The sequence below is a fragment of the Megalobrama amblycephala genome, linkage group LG4, assembly GCF_018812025.1.
Source record: "Megalobrama amblycephala isolate DHTTF-2021 linkage group LG4, ASM1881202v1, whole genome shotgun sequence".
Lineage (NCBI taxonomy): Eukaryota > Metazoa > Chordata > Actinopteri > Cypriniformes > Xenocyprididae > Megalobrama > Megalobrama amblycephala.
Window position 1 is genome coordinate 34,997,983 of NC_063047.1, and position 20,138 is coordinate 35,018,120.

Here is a 20,138-nt window from a genome sequence, read left to right on the forward strand (position 1 = left end):
TTGTAACGATTTTTTTATGCGAGTACATTTTTTTTTATGCGTAGTTAAAGACACCTAATATAAAGTGTGACTGATTTTTCTTTACTTGATATGATTGTTTCATCTAAAATGATAAAAAAAAAGTACGAAAATAATTTAAAGTGTAAAACATTTTTAACATTTTTATTTTTTAAACATTTTTTATTGCAGTTGCACCACCTGACTTCCTGGTTGCACCACCTGACTTTTACAACCAATTTTACAATGTACAGGCTTCTACTTGGATGCCTGTATAGACCTTTTTCACAAGAATCGGAAATCACGTGACGCCGGGTAAAGTTAGTTCCGCTATGCATCTATGGCTATTAGATTGATATGCTCTTTTCTCAAATATCGCTTCTTACCTTTTCTGTTTTCCAAGTTGCTGTTGTATAATTTATATTACCAGCTGTCATACAATTTAGGCTACGGCTACGCAGCTACTCATTCAGCAATTTCCCAGATCATATTATGTACGACGAAAATTATTTATATAATTTATTTATTAAAAAAAAAAATTAACTCCCAATATATACTTCAGTGGGGGATATAAAGTCGTGAGATAGCCTATTGTCGTTTAATACGTTTTAAAAATATATAGTATGTTAATCTCATATGGCATTACATCCCACATTCAAGCATATGTTATAACTAATCCTGATCGATAAAAATAATTAAACTAAGACATAATTAATTTCCAACACCATAGCCTACATCCCAATGTGCATATCCTCCCTAAATAGTACTGAATATTACCAAAGACTATAGAATAACACAAGACGTGTCACTCGTATTGTTTTGAATGGGAGAAAGTATAACGCGCAATATGGCGGAATAAGTCCCGCCTTCTAAATAAGAGCCAATCGCCGACTGGTAAAGTCATCGCGTCACTTCAGCGGCCATTAGAATCACCGGTTTCTATGGAAACCGTCAGACGCGCGCCTCCGGAGAGACGCGCATTTAGGTCTGCGCATGCGCATTAGCTTGATCCAGCCTGAAAAATACAGTTTTTTTTTGTCATGATTCGAGCGTTTAGAAACTAAATTTATGAGCCGGTTGTTGTTATATTTCATTGGTGATTTTAAATATGAAATTTAATCGTAAGGTTGGAGAACAGTTTTGGAGAATTTGATGTTTCCCCATTCAAAGAGATTGCATGATGCCCAGGATGCCCAAGAGGCGTTTCAAAGATGGCCGCCGAGTGAAATGACTTGTCTTAAAGGGACTTTGATATTACTAATGTCACAAAGACTACTATTTATGCACTGTTTACAGTACTTGAAGCACGATAATGCGCAGCCGCGCCAAACAGACACGAAGAATATAACCAGTTTAACCGCCATCACTTTGAATTATTTATTAAATTCTAGTCTCACCAATAATTCACCAAGAACGTTCAAACATTTTCATGACATTTAATTCGTAAAACAACTTTGATTCCTGAGCTGGTCCTGAACGAGGCTATCTATCACTGTAACCGGAAAAACTTTTACCCGGCGTGGATCATTCCGGAAGCCAAAAACCCGGAAGTGTGAAAAAGGTCTATTAGCCATGCTAGCAAGTTCATACATAGAATTTTTTAAATACAATAAAGAAGTTTATGTTAAAATAGCATTTTCCTACATTGGTTGTACCACCTGACAGGGAAAGTGTACCAACCTACCTTGAAAGCAGCTATTTTTTATCAGTATTTGAGAGAGATCTACAAACCCATTAGGCTCTCTGATGATGGAGCCATAGGAAGCCACGGCTCATTAAGGCAGATTGCAAATGTCATTTTGCTGCTTCCTCTCTGGCCTTGTATTGAAGGATTGCAACGAAATTAATTTTGCATAGAGTCTAGGTTTTTGAATCGAAGCCAAAGCACGCATGACCCACGGCAAGTGTGATTAAATCACTGGTGGGGCTTTCAGAAAGGAAGGTCAACCAAACCGCATTAAGACTGATTCCTCCAACCCTCTTTCCACCAGCTTCTCCCTCATCCAGCCGATTGCCATCTTTTATCTAAATAACTCTCTCCTTGTTCCATTCCCTAGATTGCCTGTTTGTAACTGACTATTTCACCCGGACGCCTCGCAAGCTCAATGCCTACCGCTCTTTTGCCAGCGTGGAGCTGTTCCACTTCAACGTGCCTGAAGACACCGTGGTGGCTGTTTGGAACCTCATCACTTTCAAGGAGCAAGGGGGCACCTTCGGAGACAGCTGCCCAGACCGCAACGTGACAGTGTGAGTTGGCTAAACTTCCAGGTTACATCCATTGGTGGTGGGGGCAGACAAGGACAACAGCGTGATGAGGTCAGATATGTCCAATCAGCATTTCAGATGAGAAGAAGGGATATGTAAAAGCCAAATGTCACATGCATGATTATAATGACCTTTCTGATGCTCACGCCGAAGAGCGCTCGGTGTTTGCCCTGATAAAAGAGCTTTAAATCCAAGTCCAAGGATCATTTCCCAGATGCTGATCATTTTCTGTGCTCTCCATAAAAAAAGGCATTTATCAAGTGTGGTGCCAGCAGATTTCACATCGTAACTACACACTGGAGATCCATAAACATAAAATACCAAGTGACACATATAAGATTTAAAATCCAAATCTCATTTTTTACTCATTTTCACAGGGTCACATTCAGTAGAATTGGTTTAAGAGTTCTAATCCGTATTAAATGGCCTCTAAAATTAGGATGGCCCTATAGTTTTATTAGTCATAAAAGACTTTGAATCTTTTGGTTCTTAGTTCAAGGTTACAAACCAAAAAATGACCATTTTTGGTTTGATGAGGGTATGGGATAAAAATAATTTTAACTAATTTTAACAAGATTATTCAGGGTTCAGTACAAGTTATGCTTAGTCCACAGCATTTGTGGCACAGTGTTGATTATTGTGAAAAATATTGGACTAATTTTATTAATGCACTTAATTAACTATTTTAAAACTTGTCTATTGTTGGAGCTATAAAGATGTATTTTCGTTTTTACATTGTTATTTTAGGCTATTTTATCAGGCAGCAAAGTTTGTAAAATTATAACTTTACACAGAAAAGATTTTCAGACTAAAAGCGTTTGTCTTGTGGCTATACTGTCGAAAAGGTAGTAATTAATGTCTACAGATTCGCTACATTCAATTCCATTGTAAGTGCCTCACTGTAGCCCAGATTTTTAAAAGAAAAGGAGGGACAAGTTGAACATTTCTTTTTGTGGTAATCAGTATTATGCTGTCAATTGAACTTGTATTGTACTCATTGAAACCCTGACACATTTTCAATGTTACAAAAAACCATCGCCCCATTTCCACGCTTCCTAGACACAGATGAAGCCGGAAATGAAGTGTGAAAACACTTACTCTTGTACTCTTTTCCTCCATTGAACTCTCAGGTACTTCATAAAGTGCACTTTTAGCCTTTATTTTTCTCTGTCCAATTCTTTCAAGTCATCCTTGAATGATCCCAGTGCACTTTCATAGCCAGCACATGATGTGCTAGCACAAGAGCTGTTGTTAAAGTTAGTCTTGGCCCTTGGGTAATGAAAATGGAGAATATTATTCACTGAATACTCAAGTCTTCAAATCCCAATACACTGGCTGTCATTAAAGTTCCATCAAAACACTGACCTTGTTATTGCCTGTCACTGAATGTACATCATAAGTGGTGAGGAAGAAACTCCTGGCTGTCTTTAATGTGTGACATTTTAAAGAGGAGGAGAGGCTGTCCTTGAGTCAATCTTCCAGTACTTGTTTCTTCTGACAAATAGCCGCATCACAGAGGTTTGCTGCTTATGCATTCAGCATGTATTAAAATTCGAACATTAGTGTCTGTTTTATTTGTTTGCCGCTGCTACTTCTTTGACCTTAAAATTAGCATTAAAAGTAATGTTACCTGTAGCATTAAGCTCATGTTATGGTGTTTTAAAAGCACTCCCTCCATGTATGCTCTTTGGCTCTTTCATTTCTTTGATGGCAGATTTCTTTAAGACTGCACATTTAGAAGAACCCACTTATGCCTCCTGTTTTATGTCTCCAGGGGTATATACAACATTGTGAATAAATCTCTCTTGTGGCCTTGAGGGAAAGCTACATGAGAAAGTTGCGGTATAAACAGTGATCTGTGTTAACTTTGCAAGGGTGTATTTTAAACTCATAATGTCAGCCATAACTCCAGGGGAACATATTGCCTTTCATAATTACAGTAAGTACGCCCATGTTCTAGTTTGAGCGATAATGAAATGTGTGTCTTTGGGGCCTATCAAGTAATATAAATGGCCTGCCTGTGATTTACATATAGTTTTTTCCCCCCTGCTTTTGACAGAATTGTGCTTCATCTTGAGTAAAATAGTTGTAGAGATACAGTACATGTAATGATCAGACTAGGTAAAATACTGTAAATTATAACTCATATAGATCGATAGATAGACAGACAGACAGACAGACAGACAGACAGATAGTTGTTGATCTGTTGTTGTTGCCCTATATGCATTTGATGGGTTGAAACTTAAATGTCTGACAGACAAGATGGCACAAAGTAAAGCTGTTTTTGATGTAACTTTTCAAACATGAATATATAAGATTGTCATTTAATGAACTGGAACAGCCTATTGATACAAGTTTTCTTCCCACAGATTCCTATTTGCTACTCTTGCTGCATTTAAAGGTCCCATGACATGCTACTTTTTGGATGCTTTTATATAGGCCTAAGTGGTCCCTAGTACTGTATCTGAAGTCTCTTTCTCGAAATTCAGCCTTGGTGCAGAATTTCAGCCACTACAAGCCAGTCCCACAATGAGCTTTCCTCAGGACGTGCCGTTTCTGGGTCTGTAGCTTTAAATGCTAATGAGGAGGAGAGAGGCGGGGCAAGGTGGAGGGTGGGTGTGGCCTTAACCAGCTTGCGGCTACGGTACCATGCGCTAATATTGACAGTGGATGTATCGCAATGGCTCGTAGACACGCAGTCGTTCAAGCGTTTCGGTTTGACCCAGAATCTGATCTGGATAAAGAAGTTGCTACTCAGCGGCTACAGCAGGACGTCTCCGAATGGTTAGTTTAAAACATTGTGTCTGGATACGGTACTTTAGTTGGTTTATGTATGCTGTTACAGTTATTATCATGTAGCTAATGCTAGCCTACATTGTTGAAATGTGGATATCGCGTGCGCCAACAGCAGAACGGTTATCCGAAGAACAAAGAAATGTCCAACACTCGTGTTACAGTGTGTGTATTCACACACATACTTGATGCTGTATACCTTTACATTAGCGACAGTAACTGGGCTGTATTGTCCCACATTGAGGAAACAGTCGTAGGTGAAATGTGTGGCGCAGACATACAAAACTATGGGAAGTTGTATCGAGGCATTACCAGAGAAAATAAAATTAACCCACTGTTTCTTCATAGGCTCGGATGAAGGAAAAAAAAATACTAAGGTGTTCATTTGTACATCCAAACACTGAGCAACTGCCATGATTCGCTCGTTTACAAGCCATGATGTCTCTCGAGGAAAAAAAAAAAATATTGTGCTCGAATCTCACTGTAGTAGCTCATTTTCTCATGGGCGGGCAAAGCAGAGAAAGGGGAGGTAACCTTTCCCCGTATGACGACATATAGGGAAGATTCCAGATTGGGCCGTCTGAGCTTTCATTTTCTCAATTTGCCCAGGGCTCGGTTTACACCCATCACATTTTCTAGCCACTGAGGGACCATATGCAGGCTAGAGGAACTCATATTAATGTTAAAAAACCTCATAAAGTGAAATTTTCATGCCATGGGACCTTTAAAATGAAAACACTTCAATATCAGGTTGACTAACCCAGCTAAAAAAACAACCCAGCAAATGGGAGATATGGATATAGATATAAATATGGAGATGATGGATGGATATAGATGTACATATAGATATAGAAATGGGTGGATGGATGGAAACAAAGATATATAGATGGACAGATAGATAGATTATCCATAGATTGCACTGTGTGTGCATACAGAACATTTACTGCACAAAGTTTTGTCATGAGGCCCCAGGTCTTCTTGCTGTTTTCATAATGAACAAGGCAGGGCTCCATTCTGTCGATTCAGCTGTCAGATAGCAGGCAGGGGGTGCCATAGAGAGATGGTAATTAAAACAGGCTGTACTCAGTGCCAGGGGAGAGATAAAGCGGGAGGATAAGATAAAGAAATGGGAGAAAGCTGGACGACTGGGTCTAGTGGATAACAGCCCTGCGCTACAGCCCGTAGATCAATATCATGCTGCCGGACAGACCATGCCAACTCTAATTGCAGCCCGTACAAACTAGTAGGCCTAGGCAGAAACAGAGCTCCTGAGGTCTTCCCTGCAGTCCCTTTTCGCTGGATCATCCTTCAAACATCAAGCTAAAGCTTTAGGGAAGCCTTCTAATGTGAAACTGACACAGCACATCAGATAATCAATGTTAAGCATAAGTTTTAGGGATAAGTGATGCAATGTCCGCAGTCACATTATAATTGAGGTCACAGCTGCGATTCTCCAGTCTGTCTCTGACCTCTTGGCTGAAGCCTGAAGACTTTGCTTTATCTCTCCCTCATCAATAATAAGACAGCCAGTGTCATGCACATTAATGATCTTAAGATTTAATTCATCTTGCATGCTCACAGAGAGACCGGGTACTCAATGCATGAGGCATGGAAATGCGAGACGGCAAAACAATGATGGAAATCACCTCACCTCAATTAGACTCAAGCACTCAATCTGCATTTCATGCTTGTTTGTTTAGACAAATGCAAGAACAGAAAGATTTATGCCATTCATTTGCATAATACAGGATCTAGAGGATGAGATTGTCAACAGACCTAATCAAGACATAAACTAGAAGATGGGTGACAAAAACACAAAGGCCACATATTAACTTTTTTCAATTTAACCTCAAAGTTCACAGATTACATACAGAAGAAAGTCCATTTGAGCTCAGGATCTTGGAAAGTAGATTTAGCAAAGGACTAAATGTAAAGTGCTCCTGCTACATTCCAGCAGCAAAACTGAAGTAATGCCTTGATATCTGGGGTGTATTAATGTCAAAGTTTTAGACCCGCCTCCCAGCAGAACTCTGTAACTAAATGTTAAAGGATTAGTTCACTTTCAAATAAACTTTTCCTGATAATTTACTCACCCCCATGTCATCCAAGACATACAGCGTAAACTTTTTGAAGAATACAGAAAGCGGAAGCACGTGCAATGCGATCATTTGTGTTTATAAAGCATATACAGTTGCATTTTTGTAGAAAATGACCAATCGTTTTGCTAGATAAGACCCTTATTCCTCGTCTGGTATCGTTTAAAGCCCTTTGAAGCTGAACTGAAACTGTAATTTTGACCTTCAACCGTTTGGAGGCCATTGAAGTCCACTATAAGGAGAATAATCCTGGAATGTTTTCATCAAAAACCTTCATTTCTTTTCAACTGAAGAAAGAAAGACATGAACATCTTGGAAGACATGGGGGTGATTAAATTATCAGGATAAGTTTATTTGAAAGTGAACTAATCCTTTAAGATGTGCCTCATTTGTCTCTCTGTTCTTCTGCTGTCCATGGCGCTGAAAACACCTTTGATGATTACTCTGAACATTGTGCAGTTCTTGTGAAAATGTATCTGAAAACTTTAGTAGGTATTACATTTGGTTTGAAACTTCATGTTCTCTATAGTATGAATGTGTGTAGTATGAATGAAATTTGTAAACACTACGCCATAAGTTGTGTCACTTCACTACCAAGCGCCAATCCTCTACCGTGGCCTCATGGGATGGTCCAACGTATGTGCACTTCAGAATCTCGCCGGAAAGAGTAGGTCATCCGGATACCTTTCACCTACTGTATTATGAATACTACTGTATATGAATTTGGACATGCTACTCAGCTCACATACTGTTTTTCACCTACTGTATATATTATAGAAGTAAGTATATTCAGACGCAGTGACTCATTTCTGATCTTGAAGTCTCAGCTAAAGAGCTGATGACCTGATTCAGGTGTGTTTAATTATGGAGACATACAAAATGTACACTGTTCCCATTTTAGATATCTCCTTTATTGGATACATCCATTTCAGGTCTTGGAGTCTCGAATAACAAGCTGATATTTTGAATCAGATGCGTTTGATCAAACCCATGTTCAAATATATAGATAAACAATATGTTGACTTCAAAAACACTTTTTGTCATGTCTGTTGAATGCTTTAGACATGTGCCATCCAATTCTCACAATAATTGCTGAAGCTTTTATCATTGAATTTCACTACAAAACTATGGTCAGTGTTGACATTTTCAAAAAATACCTAGATATCTTCTCTGGGCTTGCATGTTTTATTCCAGATTAAAATGTAAAATTCATAAATGTAAGCTAACATTTGAAAATAAATATCAAGTCTTTAAGTATTTAAGCAGTTGGTGTTGTTTGAGACACTATAGTCAATACAAAAATCTGAATGGTTGTTTGAAAACGCATAACCACTGTTTAATGTTTTTTTCTCTGTGACAAGTGAGCATCAAAAATTGATAAACTTTTTGTTCTGTTGTAACTGGAGTATTACTCCTTTTTTTTTTTTGCGCAGCATGTATGCAGTGTTGTAACTAGTTGATGGGCAAGAAGCTAATGTTTGTTCTGAAAATCAACACAATTCAGATAAAATACATAGACTTATTCACAGTATTTTGAACTGTGAATTATTTTGAAATGCCTACGATAACAATACTGTGCATATTAATTACCAAAATATACTTACCTTTATTTAGGAACTCAGAAAATATTGATTTATGTAATTTTTTTGCATTGAATTTGTATTGCATATCATGTAATATTTGATTACATTTGCTATAACAGATTGATAGCCCTAGTAACAATTAATATCATTCTTATCTTTATCTCACAGCTTTTGTGAGTGCTCATTTGTATTTTTTATTTTTTTTTTTTAAAGGCAACTAATTACCAAGCCTTGTTTTCACCTTGTTTCAAACTCTCTCCAGTCTAATTGACAACTAGGGATTCGTGTGACCTTAAATAGTGGGAGGAAATGCACTGACTAGAGCGTGTTGACCTGATTATGATGATCTTTTTGATAAAGGTCCATTTTACATACAGCTTGGACTCTGATCATATGTCAGCTCTGTATCGCTTTGATGAGCCTGGCACTAATATGCCAGGACTGCATGCTTTACAAAGGATAATGAAGCCAGGCCTTTGGTGCAACAAATTACATACCATATGGCATGTCATAATTTACATGGCATGTATTTTGAATCTTGTGTGAGCTTACGTATTTAAACTGTATAAATAAGAGCATTAAAGGTGCCCTAGATTGTTTTTTTACAAGATGTAATATAAGTCCTAGATGTCCCCTGAATGTATCTGTGAAGTTTCAGCTCAAAATACCCCATAGATTTTTTTTTATTAATTTTTTTAACTGCCTATTTTGGGGCATCATTAACTATGCACTGATTTTTTCAGCACGGCCCCTTTAAGAGATGCGCTCCCTCTGCCCCACGAGCTCTCGACTATATATACATCGCATAAACAAAGTTCACACAGCTAATATAACCCTCAAATGGATCTTTACAAGATGTTCGTCATTCATGCTGTATGCATGCTTCAAATTATGTGAGTAAAGTATTTATTTAGATGGTTACGTTTGATTCTGTGTGAGTTTGAGGCTATGCTCTGTGGCTAAAGCTAACATTACACACTGTTGGAGAGATTTATAAAGAATGAAGTTGTGTTTATGAATTATACAGACTGCAAGTGTTTAAAAATGAAAATAGCAACGACTCTCATCTCCGTGAATACAGTAATAAACGATGGTAACTTTAACCACATTTAACAGTATATTAGCAACATGCTAATGAAACATTTAGAAAGACAATTTACAAATATCACTAAAAATATCATGATATCATGGATCATGTCAGTTATTATTGCTCCATCTGCCATTTTTCACTGTTGTTCTTGCTTGCTTACCTAGTCTGTGCACAGATCCAGCCATTAATACTGCCTTTCCTTGTCTAATGCGTCGAATGGGCTGGCATTATGCAAATATTGGGGTCATACATATTAATGGTCCCGACTGTTACGTAACAGTCAGTGTTATGTTGAGATCCAAGTGTTTTCCGGAAGTCTTTTAAACAAATGAGATTTACATAAGGAGGAGGAAACAATGGGGTTTGAAACTCAATGTATGTCTTTTCCATGTACTGAACTCTTGTTATTCAACTATGCCGAGATAAATTCAAATTCTGATTCTAGGGCACCTTTAAAGATGCATGGTAGCTTTACCAGGTGCATTCATGTTGGGTTAATTGGAAAAACAGACATCATTGGTCTATGACCAAGTCCTGTGTCACTATATTACACCATACTCAATGTTGGCGTTGTTGATGGTCTTTTTCAGCAACATAATTCACAGTAGTGGTGCAAGCATAATTTATGTATTATGAAATAGTAAGCCATAGTAAAAATCTGGAGCTGCCACTTCCATCCTCAAAGGAAAAGGTTCATGGCTCAGTGCAAAACACAACCCAGATAAAATCATTGCCCAGTGCTGAAAACATCTGTCTGACAGTGCAGAACACAAGCTTGTGCTTTAACAACAGACTGGCCAGTGTTGTCACATTCATGTGAGCAGTATATGGGGTATCCGTCTTATAGTAAGACCCTGGAGGGTCTTTTAGGTGCCTTAGCTCAGAGCATAAGAAGGGCATAAATGACTTACCTAATAACCCTGCATAGCTCCAGCAGCAATATCTTGAGTTATTACCTGTCAAGGATCTAGGACCTCTGGGTTAGCATGACCATCTCTGTGGATTGCATGACTGACCAGGAAGGAGAAACACACAAAGAAACCTGTGTACAGCCAAAGACATTATAAGGTTACTCAAAGAAAAATAGGAGAATTCTAATTGTCAATTCTTAATCGTCATACTAAAATAAGTTTTAGGGTTAAATAAGGGTTAAATAAAGTCCTTCTGAAGTGAATCGATGAATTTGTGTAAAAAAAAAAAAAAAACATATTTAACAAGTTATGAAGTAAAATGTCTAGCTTTCGCCAGACCGCCTTCTGTATTCAAGTTAAGAAGAAAGTGTAAACTGGCGTCGCGTCACTTTTTCCGTAAGTTGAATAGGGAAGGCATAGGACGTACAGCGTAAGCTTTTTGAACTGCGAGAGTTTTACACTTTGTTCGTACGTTGAATACGGAAGGCGGTCTGGTGGAAGCTAGATACTTCATAACTTGTTAAATGTGGATTTTTTTTTTTTTTTTTTTTTTTTGGGGATATGCATGTTGGACCACAAGATTTAAAAAAAATTCTAATGAGGCCTTTTCTTCATTATGTTATCAGGACTCTAACTTTATGCCCCTGAAAAAATATTTGAATTAATTTTAATTTAAAATCAATCAATCAATCAATCAATCAATCAAAAATTCTCATCCTATAAGAGGTGTATTCAAGTAATTGTGTGCGTTTTTTGTGCTTTTTTTGTATGAATTAATAGGACAAAAAATTGCATCTTGTCATTGACCCAGAAATGTATTTCTGGAGGGTGCTGCACCAGCTGAGCAGCTGCCAGTAGGATGACTGGGAATGCTAATACAGAGTTTTCTCTAAGTATTATAGACCTCTTTGGGTGGGTGTTTAGCTAGCTGTGCGCAGTGACTGAGGGATTTTTATTTTATTTTATTTATTTATTTATTTACTTTTTTTATGCTAAACATGTTAAATAGTGATGTATGCAATATCAGTTTGCATCACGGACACCTCTGAATCATTACACGACTTCATTACACATGTGATTGTGTCGTCTTTTGCCTCGTCTCGCAAAGCCATTTCTACCTCTGAAAATGAAAGAAACAGAATAAAAGAGTAATTGATAGTCTTTGTTGTGAAACCCTTCACACAGGGTTTTTTCTCCCCCAAAGATTGTCAGGGTTGTGTCTGACAAACTACAGGAGACACAAAACAATGCATTGAGCAAAAATAATTGCAGACAGCGAAGCCTTTTAGAAAAGTGTCATGACATGATTTGTTGCAGGCTCCTATTGTCTGGCTGTGTCTGTATCTTGACTGACAGGCTAGAGACTGAGGGAAGACTTTTACCTTCATGGCCTTGTGCTCCCATGTCGAAATGAAGAAAAGTGCTGTGCGGTTTTGTGTTGAAAATGAGTCTGATGTGAGTGAATGATTTTCGTCTTTTTCATTCCTCGTCTCTCCTTTACTTGTAATTGCAGCCTAGTCGGGCCATTGTTCCAAGTCAGTGCCTCCTAAATTTGTAAGCATTGCTCAAAACATTAACGGCGGAGTTAAATGTTGGAATATTTGTTTACGATTCACTTCATGCATAATTTAGTGTTAGTCACAATGCTCCATTTCCTTTCTTGTGAGTGAATGAGAAATTTTTGCATCTTCTGCATTCTAATAATTCACAGTGACTTCAATGTGCTTTCTCTGGTTCTCTTTTCTCTGCTTACTTAAAAGGATAGTTCAACCAAAAATGAAAATTCTGTCATCATTTACTCACCCTCAAATTGTTCTAAACCTGTATAAATTTCTTTCTTCTGCTGAACACAAAAGAAGATATATTGAAGAATGTTGGTAACCAGACAGTTGATGGACCCCATTGATTTCCATACTATGGGGAAAAAGGAAAAAAATATTAAAAAAATTTTTTTATATATATATATATATAGGGCTGTTAACGCATTAACGCATGCGATTAATTCAAAATCCTTAACGGGTTAAAATAATTTAACCAATTTAACTCAAAAAAATTTACGGAAGCATGTGAAATTGCGTCATAACATATATATATATATATATATATATATATATATATATATATATATATATATATGTATGTATGTATGTATTTTTTATATATTTACACTATATTGCCAAAAGTATTGGGACACCACTCCAAATCATTGAATTTAGGTTTTCCAATCACTTCCATGGCCACAGGTTTATAAAATCAAGCAACTAGGCATGCAGACTGCTTCTACAAACATTTGTGAAAGAATGGGTCGCTCAGCTCAGTGAATTCAGGTGTGGTACCGAGATAGGTTACCACCTGTGCAATAAGTCCATTCGTGAAATTTCCTCCCTACTAAATATTCCACGATCAACTGTTAGTGGTATCATAACAAAGTGGAGCAATTGGGACAACAGCAACTCGGCCACAAAGTGGTAGGCCACGTAAAATCACAGAGCAGTGTCAGCGCATGCTGAGGCGCACAGTGCGCAGAAGTCGCCAACTTTCTGCTGAGTAAGTAGCTACAGACCTCCAAACTTCGTGTGGCCTTCAGATTAGCTCAAGAACAGTGCGTAGAGATCTTCATGCAATGGGATTCCATGGCCGAGCAGCTGCATCCAAGCCTTACATCACCAAGTGCAATGCAAAGCGTTGGATGCAGTGGTGTAAAGCGTGCCGCCACTGGACTCTAGAGCAGTGGAGACGTGTTCTCTGGAGTGATGAATCATGCTTCTCTGTCTGGCAATACGATGGTCGAGTCTGGGTTTGGTGGTTGTCAGGAGAACGGTACTTGCCTGACTGCATTGTGCCAAGTGTAAAGTTTGGTGGAGGGGGATTATGGTGTGGGGTTGTTTTTCAGGGGTTGGGTTTGACCCCTTAGTTCCAGTGAAAGGAACTTTTAATGCTTCAGCATACCAAGACATTTTGTACAATTTCATGCTCCCAACTTTGTAGAAACAGTTTGGGGATGGCAACTTCCTGTTCCAACATGAACCAGTGCACAAAGCAAGGTCCATAAAGACATGGATGAGTGAGATTGGTGTGGAGGAACTTGACTGGCCTGCACAGAGTCTTGACCTCACCCCGATAGAACACCTTTGGGTTGAATTAGAGCGGAGACTGTGAGCCAGGCCTTCTCGCCAACATCTCTGCCTGACCTCACAAATGCGCTTCTAGAAGAATGGTCAAAAATTCCCATAAACACTCCTAAACCTTGTGGAAAGCCTTCCCAGAAGAGTTGAGGCTGTTATAGCTGCAAAGGGTGGGCCAACTCCATATTAAACCCTATGGATTAAGAACGGGATGTCATTAAAGTTCATGTGCACGCAAAAGCAGGTGTCCCAAAACTTTTGGCGGTGTGTATATAATATAATATAATATATATATATATATATATATATATATATAATGGAAGTCAATGGGGTCCAAACAACTGTTTCGTTACCAACATTTAAAATATCTTCTTTTGTGTTCAGCAGAAAAAAAAAAAAAATAATTCATACAGGTTTGGAACAACTTGAGGGTGAGTAAATGATGACCATTTTCATTTTTTGTGTGAACTATCCCTTTAAAATGAACATGCGTGTGTGTTTATCTTGGTTTTGAAGCCTGGCTATACTTCCCATTGACTTTTGAGCTTTTAATTTCTTGAGGACATATTTGTAGATTTTGTTAAGCAAAAAATACTATTTATATATGTATTTATTTGTTTGTTTGTTTGTTTGCTAGTTAGTTAGTACATAATCATTTTTCCAATTGCGGACATCCCCGGATATCTTTAAAGCGAGACTTGTTTTTCTTTCAGATTTAGCCAAATGTGAAAATTCAAAGAAAGACTAAGTAAATGCACATCTGTCATACGAGATAACTTCCACATCTTCTGTCATATTTACATTGAGTTATTGATATTTTCTGTCTTCTGCCCCACATCTACTTTAGATAACTTTCTGATTTTTTTTTATTACATTTTCATCAAGTTTTTAATTAGTATGTTTATTAAGTAATTTCCTTGTGAGGGTCGTCGGCTGGTCTCACTTCAGGTGATTTTAGGTTTTACTATCCTTGTGGGGACATTTGATGATTTTATGTTTATGAAAACATTAAAGTACGTTTTGTAATTTCTGCACCACTAGTGGCACCAAACTGAATTGCAGTTTGTTTTTTGAGCATCACAGATGCACTGAACACAATCTCATCCAGTGGTGTGAATTGGGGATTACCTGTTTGACAGACTAATGTCAGAGTGTTTGAAAGCAGTCATTATTTTTGTAGTTCTGTTTTGTGCCAGCTTTAATAGGAAATTCAAGCCTCATTTGCATCACACTGGAACATAAACAATGACTGTCTCAGTTGCATTTGGTCTCATCCAAGGAAACGGTCCACAGCTTGTTTTGAAATGTAACCTTCTCTTTGGTTTACAGGTACTTCAGGTCAGGAGCTCCACCTGTAATCAACCCCCTCCAGACACGTTTTCCAAAGGACACCATCGTACCAGGCTCCTTCGCTGTCACTTTGACATGGACGCTGCCCAACCGCACCACAGGAGTTTTCAATGTCACCAGCCCCCTCCCTGGAGACTGGTTCCTGGCTGCACACTTACCAAAGGATGAAGGGAAGATCTCTGTGAAGGTGTGTATAAACATCAAGGATAAAGCAGTCAGTGGTCACAGGCCCAAAAATTAGAGAATCATTTCTGCTTTTAACAAGAGCTGAGCTTGATGATGAAAAGAGCCTTGTGCTCATGTTTGTGCACGTACATTCCTCTTGGCATTTATGCATTTATAATTGAAGCTGCTCACTTCCGCACAGTCAGTGGGTGGCCTTCATGGGTAGTAATTTAAAAGTGAGCGCTGTGAGTTCAAAACTTGTCTTGAACTTCTTTTTCAAATGAGATTATATATGCGTTTCCTGTCAGAGTGCTCATTATTTCGCTTGAGTTGTAATCGCAAAGACAATGGCATTTTTTGTAGAACGTCCTGAATATTCATTTATATAGATTGCATTATGTTAGAAGTGCATTGCTTTTTTAAAATGGTTCATTTTCTTGTTGTTTCCAAAACTTTCCAAGTTTGACGTATCTCTCTGCAGTATGGAAACATATTTCCCCTCTGAATAAAGAATAAAAGTGTAATTGTGTGACAATAAGAATGTCATACTGTGATATAAAGTCACATTGTGAAACATAAAGTTGCAATTGCAAGATTTATATAAGTCATGCTGTGACATATAAAGTCACATTGTGATGTGTAAAATTACATTACAACTTATAAAGTTACAATTGGGATATATAAAGTATCGATTACGAGAAATAAAGTTTCTTTTTATTCGGACTGCCTTACTGCAGGACAACAAAGCCATTTTCATACAGGCAAAAGTTCAGAGGTCAGAGAGCTGCCATTGTTTATAATGCAGTTTAAATAAAAAGCAATTCACATTAAAACACAAGGGGTCTATCATGCATCGTAAGAAATGTGTAAATAATAGCATGTCAGCAGTGGCTAAATTATGGCCTAATAATGCTTCCTAGCAGCAAACACAAATGTACAGCAGGCTGTAGTGTTCTTATTAGGGGCATTACTGCCCAGAGGGAACATTTAAATGGGGAAAAATCAGCCAGTGGAAAGTGTTTAAAGGGCTCATGCTGCTGGCTCACAGTGACCACTGAGTTCACATAATGCTTACATGTACGGATTTTAAATTCTCTAAAAGAAAGTGCATTCGATGGGCAGGTTATAAATATAAATATAAATATATGAAATAGTTAGCACAACAATGTCATGTGGTGCAAGTTTTTTATTTATTTACGCTCATGTCTGTTTCTGGTTCTTCTTACAAATGTAGATACTACTCTATTTTCTTTTTAGATGTAATGTATTGAAAGACTTAAAAATGAGATATAATGAAAGTGTGTAATGGTTACCTATAATAATTTTTCCCCATTGTGGGATGTTCCACAGAGTCAAAGTTATTTTTTTGCATGTTTGTATCATTATTTTTGAAAGGATGCTGTCCAAATAATTTTGCCCCCCAGTGTATATTATACAGGCCACACAATCTTTTGTTCCTAGAAAAAAATGGATATGCCAAGATTAATTTTATGTCTGCCTTACATAGTTATAACTGGCTACATTCCACTGGATTATATTTGCATGTAGATATGGAGAACGCGTTTTCCGTTTCATTGAGACTCGCATCTGCTTTAATTGTGCTTCCATGCATAATTTAGCCAATATCTGACAGCTCTGTAAAATGGAAGAAAAGTGTTATTACACTCTGGAAAATAGGCCTGAAATATGATTATTTGCTTGCTTTAATTGTATTAGAAAACAACAATAGCCAAAGTGTGTTTTGGCCTCTAGCGTGTACATCTTCAAAATGTGCAAGTAAAAACTTCTAAATGAAATTTAGTTTTTAAAGGAATAGTTCAACCTTAAATGAAAATTGCCGTAAATTAAATCACCCTCATGCCGTTCTAAACATTATGGCTTTCTTTTTCTTTGGAACACAAGTTGAAAGTTTATGAGAAATGTCTATTTTGTGAACCGTTAACTCTTTTGAATAGGAATCAGATTCAGTTTGATTCGTTCACAGATCAGACTGATCTGTTTCTTGCTGATTCAATGATTCAGTTAACAGCTCAAATTTCTCGCACCAAGCTATCATGTGACGTCAAAATAATTATATTTTATATTTTAAAAATGATATTGTATGGTGCATTTGCACCATTTTTGTAGCTTTAAAGTTTTAATCCCCATAATTGCTTAAAGCAAGACACTACAGGTGAATAGGGTAAAACATTTAACTTACAGATATCACCATGAAACCTTCCTAGTTGATTACTTACATTAACAATGTTTTTTTTGTATTACAGGTTTTCTGAATAGTTATGTTTAAATATGCAAATGAGGCAGTATCTAATCAAATATGTGCTCATTTGCATATATTTCAAGAACCAAAATCTTTCATTGAACATTTCATTTGAACATTGGTTCAAAAGTCAGGTTCAAAATTATTATTATATTCACAGACTGTTTTTACAGAGGGAATTTGGGATATCTCTTTTTATTACTTTATAAATCATAAAATACGGTCAACAGGCATTAAAAAAAAAAATCAATTTTCACCATGTTTTTGGGGATAAAATGTTATAAAGTTCAGGCTATGAATGATATATGAACAAATCCCTCTGTAAAAACCTTCAGAATATAGTTAGGAATACAAATGTTTGGTGTATGTAAGTGCTACTGAAGTGGAAATTTCAGGTTCAGAGTATGAGGGAAAAAAAAACTAATTTTGATAAAACGACCTTTAAAGATATGTATTGTAAAATTTCATACATTTTTTTTTTTTTTTTATGAAAATCAATGTTTAAAGACCCAATATCTAATCAAATCCTTAACAACAACAATATAGAACATCTAAAACAAAACTGATAGCTGAATAACAGCAGGTCTGAACAGTCACACATACACAGACAGACAGAGCCACCCGCGGAAAGCTAAATCGGGAAGTGTCAAGGTACGCCACGTGACGCATCTAAACGAATGACTTTGTCAGAGAATGACTTACCCATTTTTATTTTCACAATTGGATGCTGGTACAAAGGAAATGACTATATTTGGATCCAAAAACATTGTGCAGGAGTGAGCTTTACAACTGTACTGGTAATGATATGGTGCAGATAATGAAAGCGGTAGGACATGTCGCATTAGAATGCTAACTTGGTAAATTTAGGCAAAATCTACAGACGCAAATAGACAAAAAGTAGTAAAATAAACAACTAAATGTGTATTTTGGACATTTTCTTTTCAGTAGTCTGAAGGAAGACATGTTGTGGAAGCAAAAATAGCCCAAAATCTCAAAACTGAAAAGATTTTGCCTGCCGTGTCTATAGCCAGCACATGAATTGAAACTACTATTTTTATGTTCCACGGAAGAAAGAAAATCATATTGGTTTGGAAATTGGGTGAATTAATCCTTTTTAAGTGACCCCCCTGGTAAAATAAGATTTTAAACAACAACTTTACAGTGCATCGCATCTAAATGAATCTCATATTGGAGTAAACTCGTCACGTTAATTGGAATTCTCAAGTTCGTTACCTCAATCTCCATCCACAATCTTAAAAACTCTCCCTCTGCTGAGCTTTGTCCTTCGCTGCTCTTACTTATCTCAGAGCCACCAGGCCTGCACTTCAGCCTTTCTCTTTAATTAACTGCAGCAGGTTTGGTGGTGGTGGGGGCCATTCTTCTGGATTAAGAGCAATAATTCTACTCTGTGTACTTCACTTTAAGGGCACTGTTTTCCTCTGAGCCCACAGGGTCATACTGCCAGCCAATTAGTCATAGACAAAGCTTGGAACGACGAAGGCTTTCTCTGTTGGCGTAGGGAATGACAGCACCTGTGGAGCAGAAAAGCTCATGGCCGAACTTACTGAGATGGAGTAATTGGAGGAAGTGTGGAAAGCGAGACCGTGCTTTCCCTGAGGAATACATTTTTTATTTATAAGTCCATGTAGTTTAAATGGGGGGTTATGTTGAATTGGACTGCTGTGCAGCTGAAAGGACTGTGAGACTATGAAATATCACAAATTTACTCTGTGGCCATCTTGGTAATGTTCGTGCTCACTTAAAGGTGCTAAAGAGGATGTTTTGTTTTATACATTTTTGCAATATTACTTGAAACTGTATTTACTAAATGATAAAATACTATTTATTAGGTGCACTGAAAGTAATAATATTAATATACATCATCTGTGCACGAGGTAGGGCCTTAAAAACATCAGCCAATCAGTCTCAAACACCATTGTTTCCTCCTTCTTGTGTAAATCTCATTTGTTTAAAAGACCTCCGGAAAACAGGCGAATCTCAATATAACACCGACTGTTACGTAACAGCCGGGGTGTATATTTGCATATATATTTGCATATATATATTTCCCAGTATTTGCATATGCCAGCCAATGTTCAAGGCATTACACAAGGGCCGCCAGTATTAACATCTGGATGTGCACAGCTGAATCATCAGACTAGGTAAGCAAGCAAGAACAATAGTGAAAAATGGCAGATGGAGCAATAATAACTGACATGATCCATGATAACATGATATTTTTAGTGATATTTGTAAATTGTCTTTCTAAATGTTTCGTTAGCATGTTGCTAATGTACTGTTAAATGTGGTTAAAGTTACCATTGTTTATTACTGTATTCACGGAGACTAGAGAGCCGTCGCTATTTTCATTTTTAAACATTTGCAGTCTGTATAATTCATAAACACAACTTCATTCTTTATAAATCTCTCCAACAGTGTGTAATGTTAACTTTAGCCACGGAGCACAGCCTCAAACTCATTCAGAATCAAATGTAAGCATCCA

General features: G+C 37.3%; 1 protein-coding gene across 4 annotated transcripts in view; it reads left to right on the top strand.

Annotated features, from left to right (window-relative positions):
• The window catches only part of tmem8b (transmembrane protein 8B), a 180,737-nt gene that overhangs the window by 61,763 nt on the left and 98,836 nt on the right, over positions 1-20,138 (top strand). For all 4 annotated transcript variants that reach the window (XM_048189051.1, XM_048189052.1, XM_048189049.1 and 1 more), the window contains 2 exons: positions 2,055-2,244; positions 15,190-15,397. In XM_048189051.1, the coding sequence (XP_048045008.1) occupies positions 2,055-2,244; positions 15,190-15,397 (398 nt within the window). The remainder of the gene's footprint in view (positions 1-2,054; positions 2,245-15,189; positions 15,398-20,138) is intronic.